General features: G+C 44.6%; 1 protein-coding gene across 3 annotated transcripts in view; it reads left to right on the forward strand.

The window, feature by feature from the left end:
- The first annotated feature begins 743 nt into the window (after nt 1-743).
- Nucleotides 744-14,552, forward strand: part of LOC147423739 (uncharacterized) — a 30,324-nt gene continuing 16,515 nt past the window's right edge. Inside the window, exons 1-5 of one of the 3 annotated variants that reach the window (XM_086501278.1) lie at nt 744-1,841; nt 2,540-2,595; nt 2,733-2,966; nt 3,036-3,327; nt 4,049-4,418. In XM_086501278.1, coding sequence (XP_086357404.1) covers nt 1,059-1,841; nt 2,540-2,595; nt 2,733-2,966; nt 3,036-3,327; nt 4,049-4,087 — 1,404 coding nt within the window. In that variant the 5' untranslated portion in view covers nt 744-1,058 and the 3' untranslated portion in view covers nt 4,088-4,418. Of the gene's footprint in view, nt 1,842-2,539; nt 2,596-2,732; nt 2,967-3,035; nt 3,328-4,048; nt 4,419-4,502; nt 4,700-14,552 lie in introns of those variants that run through there. The other 2 variants (XM_086501277.1, XM_086501279.1) reach the window with 2 other exon arrangements.

The raw sequence follows: 14,552 nt of genomic DNA on the forward strand, positions 1-14,552 counted from the left end.
CCTACTTACTTGCATTTGGGAACAGTTTTGATCACTTTGCACTTATATGCACCCCTTTGTCCCCACGGCCTCATGCATAGCCGAGCACTCTTTTCCCACGTTCGACGCGGTCGTCGAACTCTCTTCAAACGGGGGTGTATATAAGGGGTATGAGCCTCCCGAGAACGGCCACGGGAGGGGACCCCCCACCTAGACACGGTAGCCTCACTCCACGCACTCGCGCACCGTGGGGACTCCACGCAAGGTTCCCCGGGGCACGCTATGACCCGCCGGCGGTGCGACGGAGCCTGAGGCTACGTGGGGCTAGGGACCCGGAACGCAAGACCCGCGAAGACCCGCGAAACGCAAACGGCCGTCGACCCATGGAACGCAACCACGCCCGAGCCGGTCCCGTTCGAGCCGGGCCCCTGTGAAGGCAACTTGACCCGAGCCGGTCCCGTCCGAGCCGGGCCCTTCTGAGCCGGTGCCGTCCGCGCCAGGACCCCTTGAAGCAACAACTTGACCCGAGCCGGTCCCTCCTGAGCCGGTGCCGTCCGCGCCAGGACCCCTTGAAGACGAAAGTCCCCTCCGCCCGCGCGGGTGTCGATCCCCGCCGGGCCCTTGAAGACAGAAGTTCCCTCCGCCCGCGCGGGTATAAATCCCCGCCGGGCCCTTGAAGGTCCCCTCCCCGACGCGCCCAGATTCTGGGGCGTCACACACACCAAATCTTGTTTAAATGACTTATGCTGGGTTCAGACGAACTGGCAGCGGGTGTGAAGCTCTGAAGTGCAAAAAATCTCCGCTTTTTGTGCCGAAAGGAGCCCGGCATTGTGGATCTTCCGGGGGGGAGTTGGGACTCGCCCGGGTCCGGAGGATTTTGTACCCAGGAGCTGGGGCCGGCGCCTACAAGCTGGCTTTGTGGGCGATCACGTGCATGAAGAGCCTGCAAGATCGTGCTCGCGAGGAGTGCAGCTCCACAACACGCCCTGCATCTTTCCTCTTTCCGCCCATTTGTCCTTGGCCCTCTTTGTTGAGATGAGGAGGCTCTCCCAATTCAGGTGACTGCTAAAGCCTTGCAAATGGAGCAGGAAGAGCAAGCCCAAGCTGATCCCTCTATGAGTGAGAACGAGCAGGAAGCTGCCAAAGCAGCAGGCTGGTACATGTGGCCTGTCGGCGAGAAGGGCGCTGCAGTGATCATGAGCTTCGTCAAGGATCGCAGTGTCGATGTCTCCAATGCTATCCGCAAGCTCTCAGCCAAAATAGAAGATCTTGACCGGGAAGTGTTTGACAAGGGTTTTGACTACATGACACTTCGCACTAGCAAGCCTACAGAGCCTTCTGCTGAACAGGTACCGAGCGTCGCTGATCCTCCTTTGAATATGAAAGGGAGAATCATTTTCTTTTCCATGTCGGGCTGTGAGGATTCCCGGGCAGTCAGGAGCCTCTTGCGCAAGAAAGGGCTCCCCTATATTGAGGTAAATGTGGATGTGTACCCTCATAGAAAGCTTGAACTTGAAGAGCGCACAGGAACGTCTTCTCTCCCTCAGGTCTTCTTCAATGAAGCCTTCATAGGTGGCATTGATGAGTTGAAGGCAATGGAGGCTTCTAGGGAGCTTGACGAAAAGCTAAAGCTAGTGTTTGAGCAAGAATGCCCTGCGGCAGCCCCTCAATCACCTCTTCCTGGAGAGGAGTGTGATTCTCTGACGGGTAACAAGGACGATCGTGCTGACATGGCTGAAAGGTTGAAGGAGAAGGTGCAAATCAAGGACCGTCTTCACAAGATTCATTGGTTTACAAGGTGTTTTGTTGGGTCGGAGGCAGTTGGTATTTTAGCAGAGAACGAAAATTGTAGCAGAGAGGAGGTTAGAACTCTTTTTCTGTCGTCTAATAGCATAGGTTAATTGTGAAATTTGAAATGTTGAGAATCCAGGAGGGTTCTTACCTTTAAGGGGGCAATGTCCTAGAATGTTTATGATGATGTTCGATATGTAGTTCCATTCCCACAAGCGTAGGTGTAGTCCGTTTTCTCATCCTACATCCTTCAACCTGGTAGTCTTGATGTTGTTTGACAAGGAGGTATTTATGAATTTGCTGATCAAGCTTTATCAAGATTATCAGGTTGATGTCTAAGATTAAATATATTATGTTTGGGGTTTTTGTGCATGTGGCACAACGGAGTCACCATACAAACTAGATGGTGTAGCAAACTTTCTTTGAAATAAACTCCCTAAGTTGTGCTTGAGTAAACAGAGCAAAATTCCAGTAAATGATTTTTTTGAGCAATTTATCACACTACATGGAAATAATAAAATGTTATGGGGGCATTTGAGACTTGATTTGTCCAAGGCTTATCCAATGAATACAGTTATTCATGTATATGTATGTGCTATGTATACTTGTGTGTATCTGTAAGTGTGTGTGCGTGTGCGTCTATCTATCTGTTTGTCTTTTTTTGGTATATACATGTATCTATTTATTTATTCAACTATCAACTTTTATGAAACAAAAAGGCAGCTATGGCACACCTTCACTAATACTCTTGTAAAATGCAATCATGCAGGCAGTGGAGTTAGGAAGAAAACTCGTAAGCAAGTTCTTCTTTCACCATGTGTTGTCGTAAGTTCTTTATTGCAAATCGTAAGCAAGTTTTTCTTTCAGCATGTATCATTGTGAATGAGTTGTTTTGTTGGTCTAATTGCTTTTGGCTGGGTATTCAAATGGTACGAAACTCAAGGTAGGTGGGTTTTTTTCAGGGAGAACAATTTTGAAGACGAAAACCACCTGTATAGGTTCTTGGAGCACGACCCAGTTGTTATGACTTACTGCTTTAACTTTGAAGGAAAACTAAATCTATGTGAGCCTAAACCATTGAAGGAAATAGAAGGAAGTTTTCGGAAAGTCACACAAGCTATTGTTGATCAATTTGTAAGCGAAGATGGAAGACATGTGGATTTTGAGGGAATCTCCAAAAGTGCAGAATTTAAAAGGTATTTATTGCGTTTCTTTTTCCACTAAGTGGAGTGTTCAAGTGGTCATAATTATTGAATGTTTATCAGGTACTTGAGCATTGTGCATCAGTTGCAACGAATCAATTTTCTTGGCTCAACAAGAGAGGAAAAGCTTGCGTTTTTTATCAATCTATACAATGCCATGGCTATTCATGCAGTAATGGTCTTGGGTCATCCAGACGGACCCTTGGATAGGCGAAAGTTCTTTGGAGATTTTCAGTACTTGATTGGTGGAAGCCCATATTCACTCTCTGCCATTGAGAATGGAGTGCTACGAGCAAATCAGCGCCCTCCCTATAGTTTGATCAAGGCTTTTGGTCCTAAGGATAATCGTTTGAAGGTTAGTTTACTCATACTGGATTTATCTTTGTGGATTGTGCTTCTATTTTGCCTAATTGAGTCTATTAATGGAATGCCAGGCAATGTTACTAATTATTATTATTATATTTTAAAGCATCAAACTCACTATGGTACATGATTGGATAGGAGGAAATCCTTAACGGGCAGCAATGATTGCAACACAATGCAGTGAAAGCCTTGTGTATGGCCTGTGCCGTGGTCCTTGTGAACGAGTGCATGATATGTTGCACCTTTGCCTGTTCTGGATTTATTAAGGGAAGAGACTCTAAATTAGAGCTAGAACCCTCCTATGCTGCACACTCATTTCTCTCTCCTCTATAGAGAGTGCTGATTTTCTATCTCTAAACTGTTTTTGCTCTTTAAAACAGTTGTCGCTCTTCTAAAAGACTGTTCTCTTTTTGGGGTTTGCTCGATCTACGTTCCCTAGAAATTCTGGCAAAGTCTTTCTGCAACAAAGTCGATTTTCTCTCTCTAGAATATGAAAACTGTTTTCTCTCTTTGCTTTTCGTGCTTGAAAAGCACCGGCTTTTGCTATTCTACAAAACACACTTGATTTTCTTTCCCCCCCAAAAATCTTGGTTTTTCTTTGCCCAAAAAGCAGTTGCTTTTGTGTTTTTGTGTTTAGCATCTGCTTTTGCTTTAAAGCATGAAGGTGTAGGCTGAAAAAAAAGTTTTTTTTTTTTGTTTTGTTTTTTGTTTAGCTTTCAGAGGGAAGAGTCAATGTAAGTGTTCTTAGATGAGGCACTTGACACACAAAATCACAGGTGCAAAATGTGGAAGAGCACTTGGACTCATAGCAACTTCAAACATTGCACCAAATTATTTTATACAAATGCTCAATTAGGGGCAATGGCAACGACAGTTCAGAGCCAGCGATCTCTTGTGTAGTAATATCCACTCCACCGGATAATATTAAATAATCTGAAACAAGAGAGTGAAGGATGAGAGCAGATCATTATTGGACAATGAAGAATCACTGCTCTTCCTCCTCATTTGTACAATTAAGAAACATATTCTTGGGAACAGATCCTTTATAACATTAATTTGGGGCAAGTGTTTAAAGAGCAGAGGTCTTTTTTGGGATAAAAAGGTTCAATTCAGCAGGGGCATTTTAAATCATGTGGAACTTGTGGCTGTGTTGTTTTATGCTGCCAGGTATCCTTGCAAGAGCAGACACCTTTGATACACTTCGCTCTTTCTTGTGCGACCAAATCGAGTCCTGCTCTGAACTGCTATACCTCTGCTAACATCGATGCAGAGCTCCGTTTTGCTGCAAGATCTTTCTTTAGAGAAGGTGGTATCCTGATAGACACGGAGATGAGAACTGTCATGCTCAACCAGATAATGAACTGGTATGTAACAGAATCATCAGCTTGGATGCTTGTCAATAATTTTAATTAGATTGCAAAAGAAGAGAAAAACAGCGTGCATTCTTACGAAACATCATAAGAAGGTTATACCCAATTTGTTGTGAAAGACATTGAAGGCACCATATAGTTGTTCACTCACATCCAAGAGTACTCTTTGAGACTCTTGTGTGACACCAAGCATTCAAGTACCATTCTCATTTGGGTGACACAAACTTGTTGGGTTTCAAGCCCATAACCCGTGGGAACATGCCCTATAGCATGCAGGCACACTCAGATTTCGAGTGGAGTTTGCATGGCTAGTTCTTCTTCATGTATATGTAAAGCTTTTTATAACAAATCAATATAGCATTGTTTTTTGGAGTCGTTTAGCTCCTCTCTCTCGCTCTCCTCTCGTTAGTTTCTTCTGCACACTCTCAACCACGCCATGGCTTCCTCGTGTTGGCACTCACCATCGCTGCTGCCATAGTCACATGGGGACGAAGATGGGTCTTGGGGACGTGACGTGGCAAAACAGGGGACGGGGGACGGGCCAGGGGACGTGTGTTAAAAAACACTTGTTCTATACTAGACAACACTAAGAGCACAAGATTGCAAAGAAAAAAGTGGGTTTGCACACATAAATACCGAAGTATGACGTGCGGTAAGAACGTAGCGAGCATGCGCCGCACACATTGATGTGATGATCAATCATCATACTCAAAAGGGAGAAAATAATGATGTAGAAGTGAAGAGTGGATTAGTAGAGTCTAGTGGGCAACATTGGCATATAGCTCAAGACTCTAAAAGCCCTAGAGAAAAGGTATGAGGTCCCTTGTTCGCGTCCCCCCTGCATGTGTCTCCAACTCTCCGGGGACCCGCGTCCCCTCTGCGTCCCATGTGAGGGACCCCTCTGTGTCACGTCCCCCCCTTTCGTCCCACGTCCCCTCGTCCCCCGTTCCATCCCTGCCAACAAGTAAAGGAGTACGAGCGGAAGTGTGACACGAGAGAGAGTGCGAGAAGAAGAGCACGACAATATGGTGAACTCGCTCTACTGTAATGTGTAGAGCATAGTGAGTTCTTATTAGGTTTTTACAAAAGAATATGTGTACATACCTGGCGGCCCGCCCACTTACCTGGGCGACCACATTGGGCTTTATACCCCAACAACCTCCCACTTAAAGTCCAATGTGGTACTTTAAGTGTGAGAGAAGCTACTATACAAGCTAATATACAAGAGATGTAGAGAAGTGATGTACTACCCTACACCTAACTGCTTGCGAAAATGCGCAAAGCTCTCTGAGGGAAGTCCTTTTGTAAGTAGATCAGCAAGATTTTCTGTGGTGTGAACTTTGACAAGTTGAAGTTGCTTATCCTCGAGCATTTCCCTGATGAAATGATACTTCACATCCACATGCTTTGTCTTTGAGTGATAAACTGGATTGCAAGCCAATTGTATAGCACTTTGACTATCACAATATAACACAGGCATCTCTTCTTTGATTCCCAAATCTGTTACTAATCGATTAAGCCAAATTGATTCTTTGCATGCCTCTGATGCTGCAACATATTCAGCCTCTATAGTAGACTGAGTAACACAATCTTGTAATCTAGAACGCCATGATACTGCTCCACCAGCCAATGTAAAGACATACCCTGACGTAGACCTTCGGTTGTCTAAGTCACCTGCATAATCTGAGTCTGTAAAACCCTTTACACTTAGCTCCTGACTCCCATAGCATATACGCATACTCTTTGTAGCTTTCAGGTATCTCAATATTCCTTTCACTGCCTCCCAATGTTTCTTGCCTGGGTTTGACATGTATCGACTTACTACTCCCACTGCAAATGCAATGTCTGGGCGAGTAGCAATCATTGCATACATTAAACTACCCACTGCAGACGCATATGGAATCTTATCCATTTCAGCCTGTTCTTCCTTAGACACAGGACAATCTTGTTTGCTAAGTTTCACATATGGTGGCAATGGAACACTCAATGCCTTTCCCTTCTCCATATTGAAACGTTGCAAAACCTTGTCAATATACTCTGTTTGAGATAACCAAATCAACTTCTTTGATCTGTCTCTCTCAATGCGCATACCAAGTATATGACTTGCCTCACCCATGTCTTTCATGTCAAACGATTTTGCCATCTTTGACTTCAAAGCTGAAATTTCTTCCAAGTGCTTGCCAACAATCAACATGTCATCCACATACAAAATAAGGATCAGCCAACTGCCATCCTTAGCCTTCTTTGTATATAGACAGTGATCGAACTCACTACGTTTGTAGCCTTGAGAAAGCATAAACTTGTGGAACTTATGGTACCATGCCCTCGGTGATTGTTTTAAGCCATAAAGACTGTTTAACAACTGGCATACCAAATCTTCCTTGCCTTTCTCAACAAACCCTTCTGGCTGTTGCATGTAAATTTCCACATCTAAATCACCATGCAAGAACGCTGTCTTGACATCCATTTGGTGCAACACCAAATCTAATATGGCAACCAATGCAAGAAAGCATCTCAATGTAGTCATCTTGACCACCGGAGAGAAGACTTCATCAAAGTCAATGCCTTGTTCTTGCTTAAAGCCCTTGGCAACAAGCCTTGCTTTGTACTTTGGCTGACTATCATGAGCGGTGATCTTATACCTGTAAACCCATTTACAAGGTAGAGCCTTTTTGCCCTGTGGTAATTTAACTAGCTTCCATGTTTGGTTTTTATGCAGAGCTGTCATCTCTGACTGCATGGCCAATTGCCAATTCCCGGAGTCCTTCATTTGCACTGCTTCCTTGTAACATGAAGGCTCATTGCAATCAGTCAACATGACATAGTTCATAGATGGAACAAACCTATCAGGAGGTCGCGTGATACGTCCAGATCTACGCACAATAGGTGGCTCATGTCACAAATGCGGGCACCATGTGCCAATAGAAAAGAACAGACTGAACAGACTTTTAGCACTTCAATAACAACTGTTCAATAACAACTGAACTGAGAGAGAGAGAGAGAGAGAGAGAGAGAGAGAGAGAGAGAGAGAGAGAGAGAGAGAGTGGCGAAATTCCACCCCAGAGAGTATTGGCCCCAAACCTTGGCGCCCCTTTTGGTATTTCTTTATATTACTGCTGATTCGCAAAGTACAACAGCCGGGGAGCACCTCCTCTGCAATCTGCGCGCTGAAGAGTGCCAGAGAGGGCCCCCAAGGCTCATATTTAAAGGCCCAAAGCCTAAAAGCATCAAATATGAAAAGCTGACTCCAAAAAATCACTTTCCTAAAATTTCGGGATTTCCCTAAAAATCCGCCGCGAATTCCGGGACGTCCGTACAGGTGCCACATCATCATGTTTTGATGTGCAAAGTCTTTTGAGTGTGTTCTGCTTTATTTTTAATGCCTTTATGTCACTTGGGACCCCATCAGACGGGATCCCCATAAGTTGGTAGGACTTCTTCTTGTGTTGCTTGTTCTTCTTAGGGTTTCTAGAATTAGGGTTTGCAGGTTTTAGGGTTAGGGTTTCCAGAATTAGGGTTTAGCAGTTAGGGTTTTTGGCAGAAATTAGGGTTTGCAGGTTTTAGGGTTAGGGTTTCCAGAATTAGGGTTTCAGCAATTAGGGTTACCACGTCCTCATTCTGTGACACTTCTTCTACTGCTTCTTAGGGTTTAGGCCCCCTCGGTCGGCATCTGTAAGTTGGCTCCATTCTTTAGGCTTTGACACGTCAGCAGTTTGTTACATCTCCCCTTCTTGAAAGAGAGTAATCGTCCGCGATTACAGCATATCTGCAAAACAACTCAAGTTAGTTCAAAAATTTCCGAGGGTCATTCCGAGGGACATTCCGAGGGACAATCAATTTGCTCTTTTTATTAAGGAGTTAGCTTCTCCTTTCTGCTCTTTTGATCAAGGAGTTAGCTGCTCCTATCGGCTGTTTTGATCAAGGAGTTAGCTTCTCCTTTCCGCTCTTTTGATCAAGGAGTTAGCTTCTCCTTCGGCTGTTTTGATCAAGGAGTTAGCTTCTCCTTTCGTCTAGATTGGAACTCTTGATATTCCGGCGTAGTAAAATTAGCCATCACACCCAGACCGTACTGATCTTCCACGGGTGTCTTGATGCACTAAAATTACATACCCAGGCAATCTCATCCAATTAGGAATATTCAGTAATTGACACATCACAATGCAACACAAATGCTCACATATGCATGTTACAAGACACAACAAACAGCGCCGTTGAGCACTCCTCCGAGACAAACGGTCTGCGGTATGAAGCTACTCAACGACTACCTCGTCACTCCCCCCGCAAATAACCTAAGAAGGTCCGGGCCATGAGCTCAGAGGACTGTACAACCAAACGCTCCCCAGACCGCAGTCTGCGTCGCCCAGAGGTTCAAGCATACAACGAAACGCTCCCCAGGCATCGGCTTGCGTCGTTCCGAGGTTCAAACAATATCAAGACAGTATTTCTCACTCCTCCACTCGGGAGTAAAAATCACCAATCAATGAAACCGGCATTGAAACCAAAGTCAAACATTTTAAATCGGCACCAAAACAGGTTCAAAACAGATATCATCCATTTCAAACAAATTCCAAACAGGATCACCAAACAAGATCAAACAGAACTTAAACTTAAAAAGCAATCTCGACATCAATCGAGCTCGAAAAGTCGACCGACTTTCCATCTTGAAACCTGCACCAAAAATTAGGGTTAGGTTCCTTCCATGAGGTCGTAGCCGAGCACAACATGGTCCATCAGCTCTTGGACAGACAGTGTTTCTTTGGCGGCGATGGTAGTCCCAAGAGATAGCAATCACACTGAACCTCCAAGGTCATCTGCTCGTGAAGAGACATCTACTGAGAGATGTCGAGAAATTTCAATTTATAATCTGCTAGGGTTTCCATGACAAGCATTTCAGGATACCCCACTCTGCCAGAAGTTGCACTCCGAAGGAAGATGTCAGAAACCATATAACTTCGGGCAAAAATTTTCTTGAAAGCTTGCCAAGTACTTGGAGTATGCTGCTTGGTAGCTATAGACATCAACATCTGCATGGCACTGCTTCTGAGAAAAACAGTGACTTGAAACAAATCTGGATCCTTCTCTTGCATGGCTTATGCCATGTAAGACATGAGCGGTGAAGACGGGAGCGCGCCCGATGCGCGATGAAGTAAGGGTGGGAGTGGCTGATACCTCAAATATAATTCAATTCCAATAGCTCTGTCTGCTCTTTTGTAGGACCGGTATGCTTTCAGAAAAGCACACGCTTGATGCTTTGATACCACTGTCACAAATGCGGGCACCACGTGCCGATAGAAAAGAACAGACTGAACAGACTTTTAGCACTTCAATAACAACTGTTCAATAACAACTGAACTGAGAGAGAGAGAGAGAGAGAGAGAGAGAGAGAGAGAGAGAGAGAGAGAGAGAGAGAGAGAGAGACGACACGCGACACGGAGTGGCGAAATTCCACCCCAGAGAGTATTGGCCCCAAACCTTGGCGCCCCTTTCGGTATTTCTTTATATTACTGCTGATTCGCAAAGTACAACAGCCGGGGAGCACCTCCTCTGCAATCTGCGCGTTGAAAAGTGCCAGAGAGGGCCCCCAAGGCTCATATTTAAAGGCCCAAAGCCTAAAAGCATCAAATATGAAAACCTGACTCCAAAAAATCACTTTCCTAAAATTTCGAGATTTCCCTAAAAATCCGCCGCGAATTCCGGGACGTCCGTACAGGTGCCACATCATCATATTTTGATGTGCAAAGTCTTTTGAGTGTGTTTTGCTTTATTTTTAATGCCTTTATGTCACTTGGGACCCCATCGGACGGGATCCCCATAAGTTGGTAGGACTTCTTTTTGTGTTGCTTGTTCTTCTTAGGGTTTCTAGAATTAGGGTTTGCAGGTTTTAGGGTTAGGGTTTCCAGAATTAGGGTTTAGCAGTTAGGGTTTTTGGCAGAAATTAGGGTTTGCAGGTTTTAGGGTTAGGGTTTCCAGAATTAGGGTTACCACGTCCTCACTCTGTGACACTTCTTCTACTGCTTCTTAGGGTTTAGGTCCCCTCGGCCGGCATCTGTAAGTTGGCTCCATTCTTTAGGCTTTGACACGTCAGCAGTTTGTTACAGCTCAGGCTCAGCCACAACCTGTGGTTCCAATCTATCTTGTCCTTGCTCCTCTTGAGCCCTGACATTTTGTCTTGCACGTGCAGGTCCATCTTCTTGGAAGACAACTCTTCTAATCTCCTCAATCCTCTCTGGTTTAGAATGATATTTGGATTCATTAAAGTGAACATCATTGCTGCGGACAACCTTTCTGGATTCGGGATCCCAAAGTCTGTACCCCATCTCACCAGAATTACCATAGCCTAGAAAGATGCACTTTCTACTCTTTGGCTCAAGTTTGTTCCTAAATTCCTTTGGAACGTGAGTATATGCCTCACAGCCAAAGACTCTGAGATGCTTGTATGAGGGCATTTTGCCTGACCATACCATCTTTGGCACTGAATCCTTGTGCAAAACCTTGCTAGGAGATCTATTTACAAGATGAACAGATGTTGATACAGCTTTAGCCCAAAACCCATTTGGCAGCTGTGCATTAGACAACATACTTCTGACCTTCTCTTGTATGGTCCTATTCATCCTCTCAGCAACACCATTTTGAGGAGGATTGTAAGGAGTAGTAAGTTCACGTTTTATACCTTTTGACTCACAAAAGTCCTGAAAGGCCTTTGAAACATACTCTTCACCATTGTCAGTGCGTAAGCATTTAAGCTTCTTGCCACTCTGATTCTCCACAAGTGTCACAAACGTTTTGAAAACACTAAACGCTTCATCCTTGTGCTTGAGAAAGTAAACCCATACTTTCCTCGAGTAATCATCTATAAATCTCATAGAGTAAGAAGCTTCCCCTAGAGATAGGTTAGGCATAGGTCCACACAAATCACTATGAACAAGTGCCAACTGTGTATCTCTTCTACTGCTTCTATGCTTATGTGGCTGCTGTGTTTGCTTACCATACAGACAATGTTCACAGAATTCAAAATCATTAAATGAAAAGCCAGGCAAATAACCAGAACGAGACAAGATTTCCATTCCCTTCTTGGACATATGTCCTAACCTGCTATGCCACAAAGAAACGTTTGGCTGCTCGGTTACATTGATTATATTTTTAGAGACATTTGATACATAAATCATGTAAAGTCCTCCAGACTTTACTCCATGTGCTACTGTCATAGAACCCTTGGATATCTTCCACATGTTCTGTCCAACAGTGGTGACGTAGCCAGCATCATCAAGTAAACCTGTGCTGATCAAGCTCTTTGTAATTGCGGGAACATGTCTCACATTCTTCAGCGTGAAAGAAGAGCCATTCTGAAACTTCAATTGAACATATCCAACACCTAAGATCTCACATGTCTGCCCATTGCCTAGCCGAACATGATCTTTAGTGGTCACATAAGAGGGTAAACCACTCCTTGTTTGGAGACACATGAAGTGATGCCCCTGAGTCTATAATCCAGTCACTCAGTGCATTTCCATCAGATGCTGTAAGAAGAGCTGAGTCCATTGTATTCTTCAAGAAGTAGATGTCTCTTGACACTAGACTGTCATCCTCTGCAACAGTGTTTGTCACATTTATTTCTTGAATCTTCACTGAGGACTTGTTCTCACCATGGTCTTCAGCTTTCTCTTTGCCTTTTTTTGCTTTCCATTCTCTGTAGTCTCTTTTCATGTGACCCTTCTTGCCACAATGGTAGCATTCTATGTCACTCTTGCCTTTAGCACTGCGGGACTTGCTACGAGACTGATTCCTCTTTCCACCTTTGTACTTTTCTTTGGTCCTTCCCCTGACAACTAAGGCTGTTCCTTTGCCTTTGTCCATTGTCTTTCTATTGGTTTCTTCAGTAAGCAGACTTCCTTCTACACCTGCTATGTTCAAACCATCTGGAGGTGCAGAATTACTCAAAGCTGTGCGAAAAGTGTCCCAACTTTCCGGCAATGTGATCAACAGGAACATAGCTCTAACAGGTTCATCAAACTTGACACCTTGAGCTGACAATTGACTGTAGATTGGACATAGGTGTCCCTTCTTTCATCTTCAAGTCAACAAGCTTCTTAAGCCAGTATACCTGTGAAGTTGCACTCTGCTTCTCATAAAGATCACTCAGCTTTAACCATGCTTGATAAGCCGACAACTCGTCTGCTACATTGAAGTAAACGCTTTCTGCCAAAGTCAGCATAATGGTAGAAAGTGCCAATTCATCCATTTTGCTCCATTCATCTTCTTCCATATCTTCTGGTTTTATCCCCTTGAGCTTTATAGGTTTTATCTGCTTCTTTTGTACCAACACGTGTCAAATCTGCTTCTTCCACAATGGGAAATTGGTTCCATCCAGCTTCTTGATATTGTAAAGAGCAGTGTCTTGTGATCCAGCCATAGCTACGCTCCACAGTAGTTTACTTTCCTGGGAAAAATTCGGCAGAGTTTCCCCTGTAAATTGACCTCTAAACCAATATCAACTTGTCAAGTGAACCAAGAAAGCTTCAGATTCTGCATAAATTTCGGCAGTCTCCTTTGTAAAATGGCTCTGGTGTACTCAAAAACAGACCAAAAAACAGCTCAAAAAACCACTGTCTCTCTAACACTGGAAGCTGTGGGTAAACCTGTCCTGCACCTGTACTGTCTCTCACTGTCTTATCACTGTCCTGTAAGCATAGACTGCGACAATGCCTCAACGGCAGTAAAGCAAAGATGCAATCCCAACTGTCTAACTCACAGTCAATATATCCTAGCTGCTTATCTAAGGGTGCTCGAGGGATCGCTCCAAGACCTGTATCACCGAAAGGATCTCAATATTCGAGAATCCCCCAGCTCAATAAAACCTCACTCGACCCTCAACAAAGGTTGCATTAAATCTGACAATACATAGACTTCCCACAAAGTCATACATCCACAAATTTCCCACTATATGCTGTAACCGCTGCGGCGGTTGTTTGCTGCGTGACTCACAGCCAGCAAACCCTCAACAGACATACATCATCTCTGACAATACATCCCATGTGGAAGTACCTGCAATGTCAGGATGAAATCTGGAATATCAAGCAGCAAACACAAGCTACCTGATGAACTAGTGAATGTCGCCTACAATCTGTGTGTAGATACGCCCGTGTCGTATGTGACACGCCTCCAAGAAGTGTGAGCCGTCCTTCGATGTGTAGACAGCCACAAATCAACACTCTGGGAGTGCCGATATCCTCAACACCGTAGGCCGAAACCCCAAATTTGCAGAGTCGGATCTGCACCCGCTGAGACCACGTAGTCGAAAATGGCCTGCGCAGAACTTTGTCGAATCTCACTCCAATCTGAGCAAGTGACTCTGGCTACCTGCAAATGCTGCCCCGAGCCTCGATCTGAGCTCTGATACCAGTCAAAGGAGTATGAGCGGAAGTGTGACGCGAGAGAGAGTGCAAGAAGAAGAGCACGACGATATGGTGAACTCGCTCTACTGTAATGTGTAGAGCATAGTGAGTTCTTATTAGGTTTTTACAAAAGAATATGTGTACATACCTGGCGGCCCGCCCACTTACCTGGGCGACCACATTGGGCTTTATACCCCAACAAAAAGGGCCATATCCCCGGGTCCCCTGTTTCTATGGCCGCTGCACCTATCAAGTGGTATCAGTCTATCAGAGCCCAGGCGGGTTGAGGAAGGAAGTCGGCATCTCAAAGTGTTGTAGGTCGGTGTTCTAAAACACAGTCGAAGTCCAAGTCGTAGGCGGTGAAGCAATCAAAACGTTGTGGCTATCTTTTGTAACTAACTTGGACACCCGAAGTCTAGATTCTACCACGACATAGTAGAGATTCACTTTAAAAT

The sequence above is a fragment of the Adiantum capillus-veneris genome, chromosome 26, assembly GCF_014529385.1.
Source record: "Adiantum capillus-veneris isolate H3 chromosome 26, ASM1452938v2, whole genome shotgun sequence".
NCBI lineage: Eukaryota > Viridiplantae > Streptophyta > Polypodiopsida > Polypodiales > Pteridaceae > Adiantum > Adiantum capillus-veneris.